This window comes from Streptopelia decaocto (genome assembly GCF_964273445.1).
Source record: "Streptopelia decaocto genome assembly, chromosome: 1".
NCBI lineage: Eukaryota > Metazoa > Chordata > Aves > Columbiformes > Columbidae > Streptopelia > Streptopelia decaocto.
In genome coordinates, this window is record NC_138663.1 from 116,455,213 (window position 1) to 116,471,327 (window position 16,115).

The window sequence follows — 16,115 nt, forward strand, 5'->3', positions numbered from 1 at the left end:
AATGTCTTTCATAAAAAACAGCTCTCTGAATAATCTTCTCCTGTGATTCTGATTCCTTATCCTGTGATTCTGCTAGGAGTTGAATGTCTGGTCAATGAGCCAATCAGGCTGCAATGAGATGTAAAAACAATGGGTTGTGTTGCCATTTACGATGAAATATTTTGGTTTCAGAGCGATCAAAATCTTTAACAGTTACGTCTCAGCTTCTAAAGGCATTATTTAAATGGGCAAGGGCCTTTACAGAGGAGCGGTGATTTTCTTTACTATAAATATAAGCCCAACTTCTCCAGCAGGTGTAAGCACACTGATGTGGTACCTTCTTCAGTAACCAGTGCTCTCATTAAACTGGATACCTGCTCTCTTCCTCTTACAAAACACTGCCACAGCAGAGACCGCAGCGTGCTGACAGAAGCACTTGTTCCGACAAGCAGGAACAATTGTTTCCTCCTGTATAGTCCTGTGTGCTCTTACCTACACTGTAAGATAAAAATTCCTCTGTGAAGGGTAGTGCAGCTAAACACTGCATGAGAAACAGGCCTCAAAATGAGTCATGGTTCTTATTCCAAGCCCCTCTTCTCACCCTATATGCAGGAATAAAGAGCACAACAGAGAGGTCCCACACATGCAAGCAAGAGGCATACAAGGGCAGTGGTGCAGAATGCCAGCAGCTGGCTTCCCGTGGAATTTCTTTGAAAAAAAGATTAAGACAAGGATGTTATTCACTTCCACATACCTACTATCTTACAATGAGATGATTACAGCACATAAATGCACACTCTTCCCTTAACTACCCTTTCTCCGTACTAGGATATAACTACGGAAACCTTTAATTACATCTGCTTTATTCAGTGAGACTACCAAACTGTTCTTGTTCTGTTTAATTCTGAAATGATTAATGTATTCAAAAATAGGATCTAACCATTTGTGTGTGCACAGTATATTAAATGTAGATGCTTTTATTACAATCTTCCTTGCCACATATTTTAAAATAAAATAAATCAATACAATCACCATAACGAGTCTCAGACAACAAATTAACACCATCCAATCAAGATACAGTTAAGATACCCAAAAGGCAGTATGAGTAGCTGGCAACCTTGGTTCTCCGATTCTTTTGTATAACACATTGATTATAGATTTATCCCACTTATGACAAAAATCAGCAAATAAACATTGAAGTCAACAATTCAGACTGCAGATTTCTAAAAAAAATTATATCAGGTGTGAATAGCATTGATTTTAGCACAATGTCCCCCAAAGAGGTACATGGGAATTTTAAGCACACAGAGACTAATCTGGGCCCAGAATAGAGTAGATCATTTGTAAACAACTTTTGGTCTCTCCTGCACGATTGCTCCGCAAATGAGCGCACTTGCAGTCATCAAAATGGCTGATCACATACACTGCCAGGGTGACTCCAGAAAAGAAGGGGATCCAACACAAATTACTTCCAGTAAGGGAAAGAATGTCGGAGAAGCGGACTGGCCACAAACACAAAGCATTCACTGCTCCTGTGTGAGTGGGTACTTCAGCACGAGAAGCTTTCCCCACTGCCAACTGCCCGGGTACACGCAGGAGCACACGCGGCAGTGGAGTCAGAGGTCCCTGACTGGTGAGTGCTGGGCTGGTGGGTGACAGACACCTCGCGTGCTGTTAGGACGGTCATGGAAGATTATCCACTTATTGACTCCCTTCTCTGGGCTAAAGTGCTTGTTCTTCTGTAATAAATCGGGACCTAAACTAGTTTAGACTAACCATTTTTCTTTACCTAAAGATCTGCAAGTGGATTAGACAACACTGATAAGTCTCCTCCTGGCCCTTAAACAAATATTAGTCAGCTGTCTAATACTGAGACGCTTTCCAGCTGCACAAGAAAAACAGCAGGAACTCAGAAATAGATAGAGGTATCACATGCAGGAGGAGAGGAGGGAATAAAAGACTGGACAAGACTATGCTGAGTCTTTGAATTTTGTTCTGCAAACATTATGAAAAGCACTGTGTAACTTCACACAAAAATGCATCCAAGTATTAAGTATGTATACTTTGACATTTTAAAATACCTGTTAGCCTGTTCTGACTATAAAACGTTAGCTATAGAATATATTTACAGATAATTTCTGGTGTTTGTTCCTGGCAAGAGATGTTAAGCCAAATTCTTCACTGAAGACATAGACCTGACCAAATTTAGATCAGGTCAGTGGGAATTTAAAACAGCCATCACATAAGAAACTCCCAGGGACTTAGGCAGGAAAAGCCAGCAGCCCATTGCTACGGAATCCAGCTACTAACTTTTGTAAGTTGAGCACATTAGTATTGTTATCAGGTTTGGTGGAGTGTTTTTGTTTGCGTGGTTTGTGGTTTTTTGTTGTTGTTTTGTTTTTAGCATAAATATGTCACGGATTCTAAGGAAGGTATGAATTACTGAACCGACTATTTCTTTGAAGCAGTGGGAAAAGATCACACCTGACACGTAAAAACTGCTCCAGCAAACGTCTCACTCTCTTGTACAGCAAGATCTAGGTTCATTATGGTTACAGATGAAACCCTGTTTGTAAGGTAGCTTTAAGTTTCCTAAATTCCAAGCTTCTTTATTTCAGAGGAGACCAGCCCTGCCTTTCTCTCAGTTCCCTTGTGAAAATCTGCTTTTAGTGCCAAAAACAAGGCAATTGTATTCCTGGTATAACTGTACAAGCAAAAAGCAGCTGATCTAAAAAGGGGGAAAAGTTATTAATACTGAGCTATTTCCTAGCCTCTCTGAATGTTTGTGTCTCAGGAAGAAAAAAAATGCATCAATTTAAAAATACAGCACTGCAAAGAAAGGCAATTCATTGTACTTCACAGAACAGCTGAGGTTGGAAGGGACCTCAGGAGATGATCTAGTCCAGTGCTCCTGCACAAGCAAGACCAAACACAGAAGATTGCTCAGGGCCATCTTCAGTCAGGTTTTGAATATATCTAAGGATGGAGATGCCACAACCTCTCTGTGTAACCTGTGCCAGTGTTTGATCACCTTCACAGTGAATTCTATGTTTTTACATTTAAATGGAATTTCCTGTATTTCAATTTGTGCACGTTGCCTCTTATACCTTTGCTGGGCACCACTGCGGAGAGTCTGGTTCCTTCTTTTCACAGCTTCCCATCAATATTTATACACACTGTTAAGATAGTTTACGTATTTTTACATGTTGGATATCAGCTATGAGCTCATCTCTGTTACTGACTGCTAATCTTAGCAACTGTTCACATCACCAAAATTATTATTGCTAGAAAGTTATTTCATGGCAGTGGTTACTAAAAACTGTGGCAGCAGAATCATGTTTTGTAGGTAATTTTTCCCCCCCTTAAAATTCTAATCTCATGAGAATATTATCTTCATTTTTAATGCCAAATGCGTGAAAGGAAACAAAATTATTATTAGTTGTTGAGTGGGGAAGCCTGCAGTTTGTCTTTTACATTTACTGCAAAATGTGTTCATCTCTTAAATTTCATTTGCTTTGGAGATACTGAAAAAAAGGGATTTCAGAAATGTATTAATTATGAAATCTTACTCCATGAAAAAAATCTGCTCAGCTAAAAATTCACTTTAAGGATAAATTACTCTTCTACTAGGTAAAATGGCAGAAAATCCACAAAAATTGTGGAATAAGTGAAGACTTCAGTGGCCAAAGCAATCTCCAAAACAGCTCTTCTGGGGACTCCCAAGCTATGCAAGTGATGCCATCAGTTAGGCAGGTGTGATGAGGAAGGGGCAGGAAAGGTATCTGGGAGATACCCATGAGTGAGTTTCCTTAGCATACTCAGGTAATCAAAAAAAGCTCAGCCACTTCCTCTAATGCAACTTTGCTTCATGCTACTGCAAGCGGAAATGCAATTTAATCTCCCTGTGCCTCCTGAGACAAACAAAGCTCATCAACTGAATTTGGAATTAACACCACACTAGACCTCATCTTGGGAGAAGTAAAAACCTCAGTCCCATACAAAAATGATATGGAAGTACGAGTGGTCAGTGCCTGTCAGCATATCTGGCCTTCTGGTATATGTGGCTGTGATGTATACTATGCTGAAATTATTAAGAATCCCACATTGAAGCCTTATGAAGCAGAATTTTGAAATAAAGATGCATTAATAATAACACCTTTCTGTCATCTCTAATCAGCGAAGACTGCAGAGGCTTACATGAGAACAAATTAATTTTGTATGTTTCACTGCATTTGGTAAACATATGTAACTTACTAAACCTTACTAAACTAAAAATGTTACTTTTACCACACTGCTTCATTGATAAGCCTGCCAGTGATGCTCACTATTGTGAAGTGAAAGTGCCCTATGTAGTTTGTAAATACATCCACCCATGAAGAAGAAACTAGGGTAGCCAGCTTCCAGGGTGAGACCTGCTTTCTCTTTCGTCCTTACAGAATGTTTGCCCTTAGTTAAAAGCTAAACAAGGAATCAAATCTGACCTCAGAGGTAGAACTACAAACTTCTAATCGATGCTACCAAATAAAGATACTATCTTGTTAATGAAGATGTTTTCTGGAGCAGCTTTTGGAAGAAGATCATGTAAGCACCCATGGACATTAGAAGTAGCCAGCACCTGCAAAAACTGAAACCGTGCAGCTGTTCACAGACAAGAAACAAGGAGCAGTTGTGAGTAACATGAATGACACCTCAAGGTCACTTCAGAGTACTTAAATGCCAAACATCTTCTAAGTACTCCTACACACGACCAGAACTTAGTGTGCGGTTTTAACTCTGCTTAGTTTCATAGCAGCTGGGATACTGAATACCAGAGTAGGTAGCCAGCCAGCTATGTGCAGGGAAAGGGAGCATGGAGCCAGCTCCATTCACTATCTTGAAATGTATTTTCCAGACAGTCAAACACCTGAAGTCTTTGGCAAGGCAGGAACATTGTACTCTCTTGTCCTGGGTAATTACACACACTGAGTTAACTTGACAGCCTTTTTGATACCTGGTAATATGCGTCAATACACACTAACTGTCTTGTTTTTAAAACTGAGCAAGGCCAGCACATATGTTTGAGAGTGGATATCTGCCTATGCTGGGCACTATTTCATGAAAGTCAGGTTTCTGTCACAGATCTAAGGCAAATATTACAATTTACAGGAAAGAAATGAGGACATCAATACATTGTGCGTTATTGGAGACATACGGCCTTTATAACACAGTAGCTTTCACTATGATCTCTGGGTTTTCTATGTCCTTTTTGCTTTGGACCATTCTCAGTTCCAGCTGGGCTGAGTTTGGTTTGTTTCCTTCTCCAGCTTGTGCTAAAAAGATTACATCAGCATGTCATTAAAAACAGCAGTATAAAAAGACACAAGTTACATTGTTCTGTTACCCCACTATTTTTTCTACCCTCCTCCCCTCTCCAGTCTCCCTTACTATCCCGGCAAAAGGCTTCCAAGGTGGAAGATCCAGGTCAACACTGTGATTTTTATCACCCTCTCTCTAGGAAAGAAACACAGCTCTGCTGTTACTAGAAAGTAACACAGACATGGTCTTAGAAAGTACAGATCCCATCTGGATTTCCTTAGGAATTGAAAGATGTGGGAATTCCAAGGGGAGAGAAGCTGAAAAAAAAATAATTGCTCTTCACATGGCCAATACGGCAAACAGACTGTTTATTACTAGTTGAATAACCCCTATCGATACTAAACACACACACTCAAAGGGCAAGTGAGAGCGCTAGTCTTAGAACAGCAGCTCTCTTGCATGTCAAACTCAGCACTTCCTCAAGTTCTTCCGCCACTGTTTTGCAAAGCAGCCAAGCAGTCCCACTACAAGCTGAACAGTGACATCTTCCGTTGGGTGTTGTCAAAAATAGGCCTGGAGGACACAGTGAGGAACATGCACTGACAAGACCACCAAGCTGTCACTCCATAAATTCTCTGGCTGCTTCTGCTGCCCTTAGAGGGCTTTTTCCTTTAGTCAGGAAAGCCAGAAAGCTCTCTGAATGTTTCCTCTGATGCAAATTCAGACAGGACAAGAGAACAAGGTATGCATGAATTACCTTTTGCACTCTTAATGGTCCTTTGCAGAACATGTTGCATGGCTGACACAGTCTTTTCACACGCCACCTGTGTTAGCATAATATATTCAGGTTTTAGTAAAATTGCAGCTGCCTTGTTTAATAGCAGTGATTTTGAAATAATAATAATATTTAGAGGCAAACATGAGTGACAAGATGTAAACAGGATGACAACTATGAAACACAGAGTTTGGGGAAAAAAAATTTAGACTCTCTTAATTCTGCCAAAGCAGGTATTAGAAACCACACACCTGTATCAAGGACTCTGTGCACTTAAGGGAAAGAAAAATAGACCTGATAAATTATTTTCACTACTGATTATGAAGTGAGTGTAAAAAATATACTTACAAACACGCACACAGTCTCTCTCTCCACAGAGAACAACAAGTCATATGGCAAAACTAGAAAATCTGTATGACTGAAATTTGACTGTACAAAGTTATACAAGCTAAAATGTTTTGGGAAAAGGGAAATTCTGTGTTTTTTTTTTCTTCTGAGATGAGGAAAACCAAGTCAAAACAGAATACAGTCTTTAAATAAGGTCATAGATTAAAAGTAATTAAAAAAGAAACAGAGTCTAAACTTGCGGAAAGAAGAATAACCTCCCTTATACCTTCAAATTGTTTGGATGCTTATGTGTCCATGCCAAAAGCATAGCAGCGAACAAGTCTCCTGTTCCAACGAAGACAGCATCCACTTTAGGAGACTCCACTCGAATTCTTTGTGTCATCTTGGTACCATCTGCGTTAGCTACAGCACAGATAGACAGTTAGATAACAGACTGAGCAATTAATACAAGAGCACTTAATATAATTTAAAAGTGATTACCAGACGAATTCCTTTGTTGTTTGGATCATAAAGATGCTAAGGACTATTGTAAATTTTGTACCAGCTCTTTTAAAAGGTGCAACCTTAAAAAACTTTGCCAAGTTGGGATTGCATTTAGAACTTATATACTGTACATACTTAAGAGGAAAGAGTTAGCTAGCACCTTTATTTTCACAAAGGACTGAGAGCTACCTGTTTTCATTTAGACAGAAGCAACAGCTTGCTCAGGAAACTGCATATATATGGAGCCTGCTGAATCCTAGATGGGGCATCACAAACCATAATCTAGAGTATCTCTCCGTTGTATGGAGGGACAAGAGCAGCTGTGGACATCAGCAGAGAATATCTGATCTGTGTGTCATACTGTAATCACCACTGGAATGACCAGGCTTCTTCCAGACCTGACATGTACTGAGTGCTAAGAGACACCAACTGATTCTTAATCAGGTCCATTTTAAATATACTTTTTTTGTCTCTCAGCAGTCCAGAATGTGATGTCCACATTTGGATCACTTAAATGAACAAGAAAACTAGATCATATACCACCCCACATAACTATGCCCTTCTCACGTAAAAGCATCCTGCGACAGTCCAAATACACAGTGAATCCTGATGACGGTATAAAAGGGGATATAAAGAAGCAGAAGGACATTTTACAGCCTACCAGATGAGGAACAATCCACCAACGGGGCAAAGTAACTTTTCATGAAAGCATTCAAAATTCCTCTTTTACACCATTACTACTTGTCAGGGCCACTACTAGAGGCTTTAACAACCCTGACCTGCCTCACCCAGGACATCCTCCACCCGTGCACCTTCTGCCCACTTGCCCAGGAGCTGCAGAGCAGCTCAGGCCCAGGTGCAAGCATCCTTGCCTGAGCTATGTTGCAGGTGTACCTGTGTACAGCCCTGACTTGCTGATTGGATTTTCCAGATTGATCGTGGACCTGGCTTGTCTCGCTTTTCTCTGATGATCACTGGACTCTCAATGGGACCTGTCCTCACCATACCCCTGTTCTGCTTACCTTATTTGGATACTGTGGGCCTGTGCCCTGTTGGTGAGGACAGTGCTCTGCCTGTGCTATGACTATGCTCAGCTTCCAGCTTGTCTTCCCTCACACAGCAGCTCCATTCTTATTGCTCTCTGACATACTGATATACTGTACGAAAAGAAGTTAGCTTAGGGATCTAAGCTCCTTCTATGCACTACAGTTAAAAAAAAGCACAGTTTAAAGAGGGAGTTCATTACTTACTTTTTCTGTGGCTTCCCAGAGCAATTAGGTAGTCGTTTCCTAGAGGTGCCTGCAGATCTGAGCTTGTGATCACCACAGTCTCTGGTCCCATGGCATGGAGCATATCCATTACCTTTCCATGTGCAAAAAGACAGGAATCAGTAACTGCAATATGTGTTGATTAAACCTTGCATCATTCGTAGCACTGAGGATTTTTGACAAGCATCCTTTTTTGGCATTTTTGTAAAGAGAAGAAAACAGTTTCTACTCAAAGCAATCAATTGAATTAGGGAGATTAATTTTAATAGGGGCAACCATACAGAAATGTACACACTTGTTAAAATATACAAGCATCTCTGTTTGTATTATCTTTGGATCCCCCTCTGAAAAGAATACCGTTTCAGCTGTGATCAGAATTTTTGTCTGCATCATGTTTTCAGAACATATTATCAAAATAATAAGAGAACAAATATGCAACTGAGCTGGCAGCTTGAAACACAGAATCACAGAATGTTAGGGATTGGAAGGGACCTCGAAAGATCATCTAGTCCAATCCCCCTGCCGGAGCAGGAACACCTAGACAAGGAAGGTGTCCAGGCAGGTCTTGAATGTCTCCAGAGAAGGAGACTCCACAACCCCCCTGGGCAGCCTGTTCCAGTGTTCTGTCACCCTCACTGAGAAGAAGTTTCTTCTCAAATTTAAGTGGAACCTCTTGTGTTCCAGCTTGATCCCATTACGCCTTGTCCTATCATTGTTTGTCACCGAGAAGAGCCTGGCTGCATCCTTGTGACACTCACCCTTTATATATCTGTAAACATTAATGAGGTCACCCCTCAGTCTCCTCTTCTTCAAGCTAAAGAGACCCAGCTCCCTCAGCCTTTCCTCATAAGGGAGATGCTCCACTCCCTTAATTATCTTTGTTGCCCTGTGCTGGACTCTCTCCAGCAGTTCCCTGACCCTCTTGAACCGGACACAATACTCCAGATGTGGTCTCACCAGGGCAGAGTAGAGGGGAAGGAGGACCTCTCTCGACCTACTAACCACCCCCTTCTAATACACCCCAGGATGCCATTGGCCTTCCTGGCCACAAGGGCACAGTGCTGGCTCATGGTCATCCTGCTGTCCACCAGGACCCCCAGGTCCCTTTCCCCTACACTGCTCTCTAATAGGTCATTCCCCAACTTATACTGGAACCTGGGGTTGTTCCTGCCCAGATGTAAGACTCTACACTTTCCCTTGTTATATTTCATTAAATTTTTCCCTGCCCAACTCTCCAGCCTGTCCAGGTCTCACTGGATGGCAGCACAGCCTTCTAGCATGTCAGCCACTCCTCCCAGCTTGGTGTCATCAGCAAACTTGCTGATAGTACACTCTAGTCCCTCATCCAAATCATTGATGAATATATTGAATAATACAGGCCCCAGTACTGACCCTTGAGGCACTCCACTAGATACAGGCCTCCAACTAGACTCCGCCCCATTGACCATGACTCTCTGGCTTCTTCCCTTCAGCCAGTTCGCAGTCCACCTCACCACCCAGTCATCCAGACCGCACTCCCTCAATTTAGCTTTGAGGATGCTGTGGGAGACTGTGTCAAATGCCTTACTCAAGTCAAGGTAGACCACATCCATCCTCTGCCATCATCCGTCCATCTTGTTATGTCCTCATAAAAGTCAATGAGGTTGGTCAAGTACGACTTCCCTTTGGTGAAGCCATGTTGACTGCCCCTAATGACCCTCTTATCCCTGATATGCCTTAAGATGGCACCAAGGATAAGTCATTCCATCAGTTTCCCAGGGATGGAGGTGAGGCTGACCGGTCTATAGTTACCCGGGTCCTCCTTCTTGCCCTTTTTGAAGACTGGAGTAACATTTGCTTTCCTCCAGTCCTCAGGCACCTCTCCCATTTCCCAAGACTTGGCAAAGATGATGGAGAGTGGTCCAGCAATGACCTCAGCCAGCTCCCTCAGCACCCGCGGGTGCATCCCATCCGGACCCATGGATTTATGGATGTCCAGATTGCCTAACTGCTCCCTAACCCAGTCCTCATCAACTGAGGCAAACTCCTCCATTGTCCACTTTTCAGAAAGACAGTAACTCCAGATCATGAAGTCTTACTTAGCTACTACTTTGTAAGTTAGCAAAAATGAAGAGTTAAAGAGCTGAATTAGACACACAGGTGTGTCTGTCTCATTCTGCATTTCTCAATCTCTTTGAAACCCCAAATTACACCTATAAATCATGTACTTTCACAATTATATTTCCACTCTGTGTTCCTCACTTAAAACTCATGAACACCCTACTTCTGACATCATAATTGGTTGCTACAGAAGTGATTTTGATTTCGCAGGAGAAAGAATGACTTCAATAATGAGTTTAGCATAATACACAGATAAAATATTAATTCTCCAGAAGCGTTTAACTAAAAATCCTCTCGGGCTAGCTATGACTCATGAGCAGCTGAATGATAAGGATTTATTTCTGTTATTTTTTAATTCGCTGTTGCTTTTCTTTCTTGCCCAAGCCTCCAAGTTTCTTCAGTTCCCATACCTCTCTGCACAGACATCAGTTGGATTTTAAAGAAGCAATAAATGCAGCAGCATATGCTGACATAATCAACCAGTAACATTAAACTCAATTTCATTTCTCAGTCACCAAGAACCTGATCACCAGTATTTCTAGTTGCAAGACTTAGCTCCTTCTAATTAATATTAGGTCATATTTAATTTTATGTTAGAAGACTATACTGTTGTCACTAGTCTTGCTAAAGAAATGTATAAAATCACTTCACCATGGAAAGTGATGACAGGATTTCTACCTCCTCCGAAGGGGACAAATTCCAGCATGGATTATTGCTCAGAGGGATAGACCTATATCTGACATGCAGCTGGGGAGACCATTGGATGAAAATATAATATCCTGCAAGCAACTATTTTTAAAATGTTTCCATTCCTAAATATAATTCTATCTCTTTAGAAGAGATTTTTAAAGCTCATCACAAATAAGACCTCGCACATGAATCAAAGACTGTCAGAAAAATAACTTGTAAAATTGTTTAGTACATGCAACTCGTGTTCACAGATGAAATACGCAAACCTAAAACTAAAGGCTGCTCAGCTAACAGTGGTGCTCTCAAGACTGTGGCTCCACTGGTGAGGGTGAAAATAGAAGAACTGAGCTGTAGTGAGCAGTTAGTGGCATGAAGCACAGTTCACCACCCTTGCCCAGCAGAGTGGGGTAACGCATTAATAAAACGGGAGAAGGTAAAAAAAAAAAAAAAAAAAAGAGCTGAGATCTTTGGAACTGCTTCCTTTCGTGAAGAGATGGTAATCTACCCATGTTGCATGACGTTGCTGGAGGAAAAAAACAACAAACATTTGGGCTGACAGACCACAGCTCCTCTCCAGGGTGCCACTGCAACTCCTGTTTGTTTAAAGATTTTGTGTTCCTTTGAAGTTCAAAACCAAACTGGAAGAAATAACCTCAGTCGATTATGAAAGCACTTGGCTAGTCAGCAAAAGAAAGACCTCACCCTTCTCAGGACACCAATAAAACCATATTCCTATTTTGTCCTCATCACTAAGCCCTGCAGATTTTATTTTCTTCAGTTTGTGTAAAAGAGTAAATGCTTACACCTCAATGCAGCATATTTGAGGACCATTTATCACCTCTGTACAACAATGACAGCAGCTAACAGGGCTGTGGATTTGTTGGTCTTTCACCAGGAAGCACTCAAAGGCCATCAGTCCCAGTCAGGTTTCTCATCTACAGAGTCTATCCTTCTGCAACCCAGGTCTCATCCTTTTTGAATCAACTTAAGGAAGATAAACAGAGCACCAGCTAACACTTTCAGGAAGAGATTCAGAGTGTATACAATTAACCCTTGTAAGAGTTTTCTAGTAAACTCTCTTCCTTGCAAACAGTCCCTATGAGAAGGAGAAACGCCTGTCCCAGCACTCAGTGCTGCTGTTGCACGACTCACATGCCGACAGCAGAGGGAGCGACTCACGCAGGTTTCTAAAGCCCGTGGTCACCCGGGGTTTTCACCCCACCCAGCTCATTTCCACAGCACTGACAGCTTGGGGTTACTTGCCATGTGTGCTGCTGCTACCCTTCTTACACTGCAGGAACACAGGCTCACAGAGATCTACTCATTCCCACTGTGACACCTCTACCTTTAGTTCTTTCAGGAAATCTGACACTACAACAGAAAGTGTTTTGCACTTGGAGTGCACAAGCTTTAATGATAAATAGAGAGAATGGATAGAGGTCAAAGGGACTTCAAGGTTAAAGACAAATGGCAGAATGCAGCGTTGCAGGCAGGAGTGCATAAAGAGACCTCACACATCCCACTCCTTGCCTACTTACCTCTAAAGCTTCTTTTTCTGTGTGAATTTTCCTGCCAGTGAGTAACCTGAGAATAAAACAGAAGACTTAAAATAGCCCAAGTTCTCCAGGCAATAACTGCTTTGTTTACTCTTTCAAAGGAGGAAGGCTTGGACTGCACCATACAGGCCTAAACAGTTTGTATGGTCTGCTGTACCAGACAACTGCCTTTAAAAATTACATGCACAGGTACACAGTGCTTCTGAAGCGGACTCACACCAGTCCTAACCTGTCTCCTTTAGAGATCCCAATATCGTAAAATTCCCTCACAAGTGTCTTCTCTCCACCTCCCATGTAGCTGCTCCCTCCCGCTTAGTGGACAGCCTGTGATGTATGGCAACAGCTGATCTCCTGACCAGAGTCACAGCTATGTAGACAGCATGGGCAGCAGTCATCTAAATTCTTAACTCCTATGAGATATTGCCATGGTGGTATTTCTGAATCTAATTTTGGGGGAGTTGAGTCAAATTAGTTCGGTTCTGATATTCTGATATATAATAAACATTTTCCTAGAAATGGGTAAGGATGGGGAAGGGAAGAGACGTGTTTTTTCAACCCGCACTATATGCAGGCCTCTGGAGAAAATGAGTGACTGGAGAAAACAAGAGAAATCTTTTCCTCACATAATTTCCAGGTTTTTTTAATTGGTTTCAATATGGAACAGTTGGAAGTTTGCTGAAAAGCACCACTCGAAAGTAACAGCTAAAAACTAAAACCCAACACACATATACATATGGCACTGTATTGAGACAAATAAAATAATGGGTATCAGTCTCTCCTGCTTTTATCCCCAAGTTTATTTGGCTATAAAAGAAAATAAGTACTTACTCAGCTTCAAACTGGTTAGGAGTAATGATATCGGCAACAGGTACCACTTTGTCCCTGTAAACTGGGAGGAGATCCTTGGGCACATACTAGAGGAGAAGAAACAGTATTGAATGTTGTCAGCGGCATCTGAGATGTAGGACTACAACTCCCCTTCCCTCAACTACCACTCACGCTGTCATGAAGTAACCTGACAGCTCCCTGTGTACTGTTACGCAGCAGTAACTCAAGTAGCAGCACATCCTCCAGCTGGTGACAGTATAACCAACAGCTCTTCTTTCACTGGTGATGATGGGAAGCATCACTAAGCAGACAGGCCTTAACTGGCACCATTAAACAGAAGTTGTGCCTGGGATTAAGAGCTTTGGGGTTCCCTCGTACCAAGGTGACATAGCAGCATGAACAAAGACAGTGTCCCAACATGGGAAAACTTTTCTCACAACCTTACGTCTGAAATAAAGTACTTTGTTGTCGTACCTACAGTAGAGGCCCTTTGCTGAGCAGTGTGTGCCCACATTCATTGTGTTGTATTGTGGAACAAGTAACATCCATGCCACGTGTTATTTTGCCTCCTTTCAGTGCAGCATTTCTAGGGTGTGCTGAACATCAATATGTATGAACAAGAATCACATTTGTAATTTGTTTGGTACAACTTAATCTATAAAGCAGTTCTGATACAGACATTAAAAATGTTTTGTTTGTGTTGCAGCCAAGTCTAACAAAACACCAACAGTGCGCACAGAATCAGCTCTTCAAGCGCTGAGGGCCAATGCTTCCCTTTCTGCCTGTCTGTGCCGTCTCTATCCCATCTTCATTAGCTAAATACAGCTCATTGGCAAAGGGAGCTCGGTTGTCTAAGCAGGTGACATGCACTAAGATGTAACAGGAGCCCACCAGCCTGTGTCCTCTTCAGACTCAAAGCTGAAAAGCATCAGCTGTTTTGGCACACACTGGGGTACAGGGGTCACCCCACCTCCCCAAGTCCTGCTGTCATTCAATTTAATAAAACTTTTTTTATTAAAGTTCATTGTTTACTAGTAACCGATATTCTTTGGTAGAACCCCATTTGTTAAATCAGGATTAATACCCTCTTTTGTCTGTGTTTTATTTTCTCTGCTAGTCTCATAAGCTACGCAGGGTAGGATGCATGTATACATGTGCCTGTGTGTTACTGTCTCCCAATTGTATCAGCAACAGCTACAATCCCACCACAGTGTTGACCCTGAGGTGCTACCAGAACACCCACCACACTGACACTGAGCTCAGTCATGCAGCCATAGGGAAGCAATGATGTCACAGGGACTCTTCCTTTAGACAGAAATGCAGGACCAGGTCATGTCTAAACCAAGGCATTTTAAATAATTATTTTTTTACTTTTTATGGCAGGAATGAGTTGGTGGGTTGCATGTTAAATACTCTCCTCTCCTTCCAACTACCTTATCTTCCAACCAAAAGACGGAGGTAGGCCCATGGTTATGACTTCTCCCAAGAGCTAAAGCTTTGCAAGGCCACTCTAGAGCTGCTAGATCTCTGCCTTGTTAGAAACAGCCAAGGACAACAAATATTGCAATAGATGTAAAATGAAAGAATAGAACAGAAGAACAACAGCAAATTTATTACTAAGTGCTACTCATTATATTTTATGAGCAGGGAAACTGTGAAAAAGTATGAGGACAAAGAGCAATTCATAGTGCATGACTAGCTAAGGTAGAAGAAAATATAAAATATTACTATTGCTGATGTCTTCCCACATTGCATTTTTACTGAAATTATTTGCTAGTTTTGGTCAAAAAGGAATGTTTCTTTGTCAGTGTAGGCTGGTGCTGGCACACAGAACCTTTCTGTTACTGATCACAGCCCAACTGCTAACAGCTGTTGGATCTCACACAAAATACATCATCTTCATTTAGGGTCAAGTGGTGTGTCAATTCACACCATCACAAACAATGCCAGCCACGCTATCAGCCTAAACAGCTCTTGACAGAAGATGAGGGAACTCCAGTGAGACAAGGATGGGGAGCAGGGGAATATTTTCCAGAGGACAGGGCCTGTATTCCACCTCTTGTCTCAGCAGAGAGTTAGAAATAATCCCAGGGCTATGCAGCCATAATTCTACCCAGATATTAAACTCATTCAAATACAGGAAATTAAAGTACAAACTTACTTGATGATGGGATCCAAAGCCACACTTACGTAAAGTAGCTTAGTTAATTTATCTTTATATAGCAAATATTCACTATACAGAGAATCCAACCAAATAGTACTAACCATAGAGCCTTCTCCATTCCATTTGTCACCCATCACTGGATCGCATACTGTAACAGAACAAATCTAGCTTTAGAAATGGGGTACAGTTACAGAGACCCTGGTGGGAGGGGAAAGGTTTAGGTAACAGTAGTGACTGTGTAACAGCACTGAGCACCCGATAGCTTATATACTCTCAGAGCTCTTGCAGCACGCTCAACCTGAAATTTGTAACTGGCAGCTGCCAATTCTGAAAGAGTAAGCCTCACGTCTTAAACAACTGTCAGAAAGTTGTAGTCACCCTCTCCTACCTGCTTCCATGTTATGTCTAAAGGTGATGAGGATGAGAGGGACTGACTGCTGGGAGTAAAGGGGCTTTTGTTACTGAGAATGCAGAGAGCCCTTCCCTTCACTCCCCAACCCAAACCTCTGGAATAGTAGCAAGATGGAGAAGAGACATGTGAGAAGCTAACAGAGTCCTATTTTTAGTTTAGTGTAAAAAGACACATGCCAAATGTACACCCCAAAATGCTGTGTGTACACATAAAAAAG

General features: G+C 41.8%; 1 protein-coding gene across 1 annotated transcript in view; it reads right to left on the reverse strand.

Annotated features, from left to right (window-relative positions):
* Nucleotides 1-940: 940 nt before the first annotated feature.
* PDXK (pyridoxal kinase) overlaps nucleotides 941-16,115 on the reverse strand; it is a 49,784-nt gene continuing 34,609 nt past the window's right edge. Inside the window, exons 5-11 of the mRNA XM_082043709.1 lie at nucleotides 15,588-15,634; nucleotides 13,323-13,408; nucleotides 12,477-12,522; nucleotides 8,131-8,242; nucleotides 6,663-6,799; nucleotides 6,032-6,098; nucleotides 941-5,288 (exon numbers count right to left, since the gene is read on the reverse strand). Coding sequence (XP_081899835.1) covers nucleotides 5,176-5,288; nucleotides 6,032-6,098; nucleotides 6,663-6,799; nucleotides 8,131-8,242; nucleotides 12,477-12,522; nucleotides 13,323-13,408; nucleotides 15,588-15,634 — 608 coding nt within the window. The 3' untranslated portion in view covers nucleotides 941-5,175. The remainder of the gene's footprint in view (nucleotides 5,289-6,031; nucleotides 6,099-6,662; nucleotides 6,800-8,130; nucleotides 8,243-12,476; nucleotides 12,523-13,322; nucleotides 13,409-15,587; nucleotides 15,635-16,115) is intronic.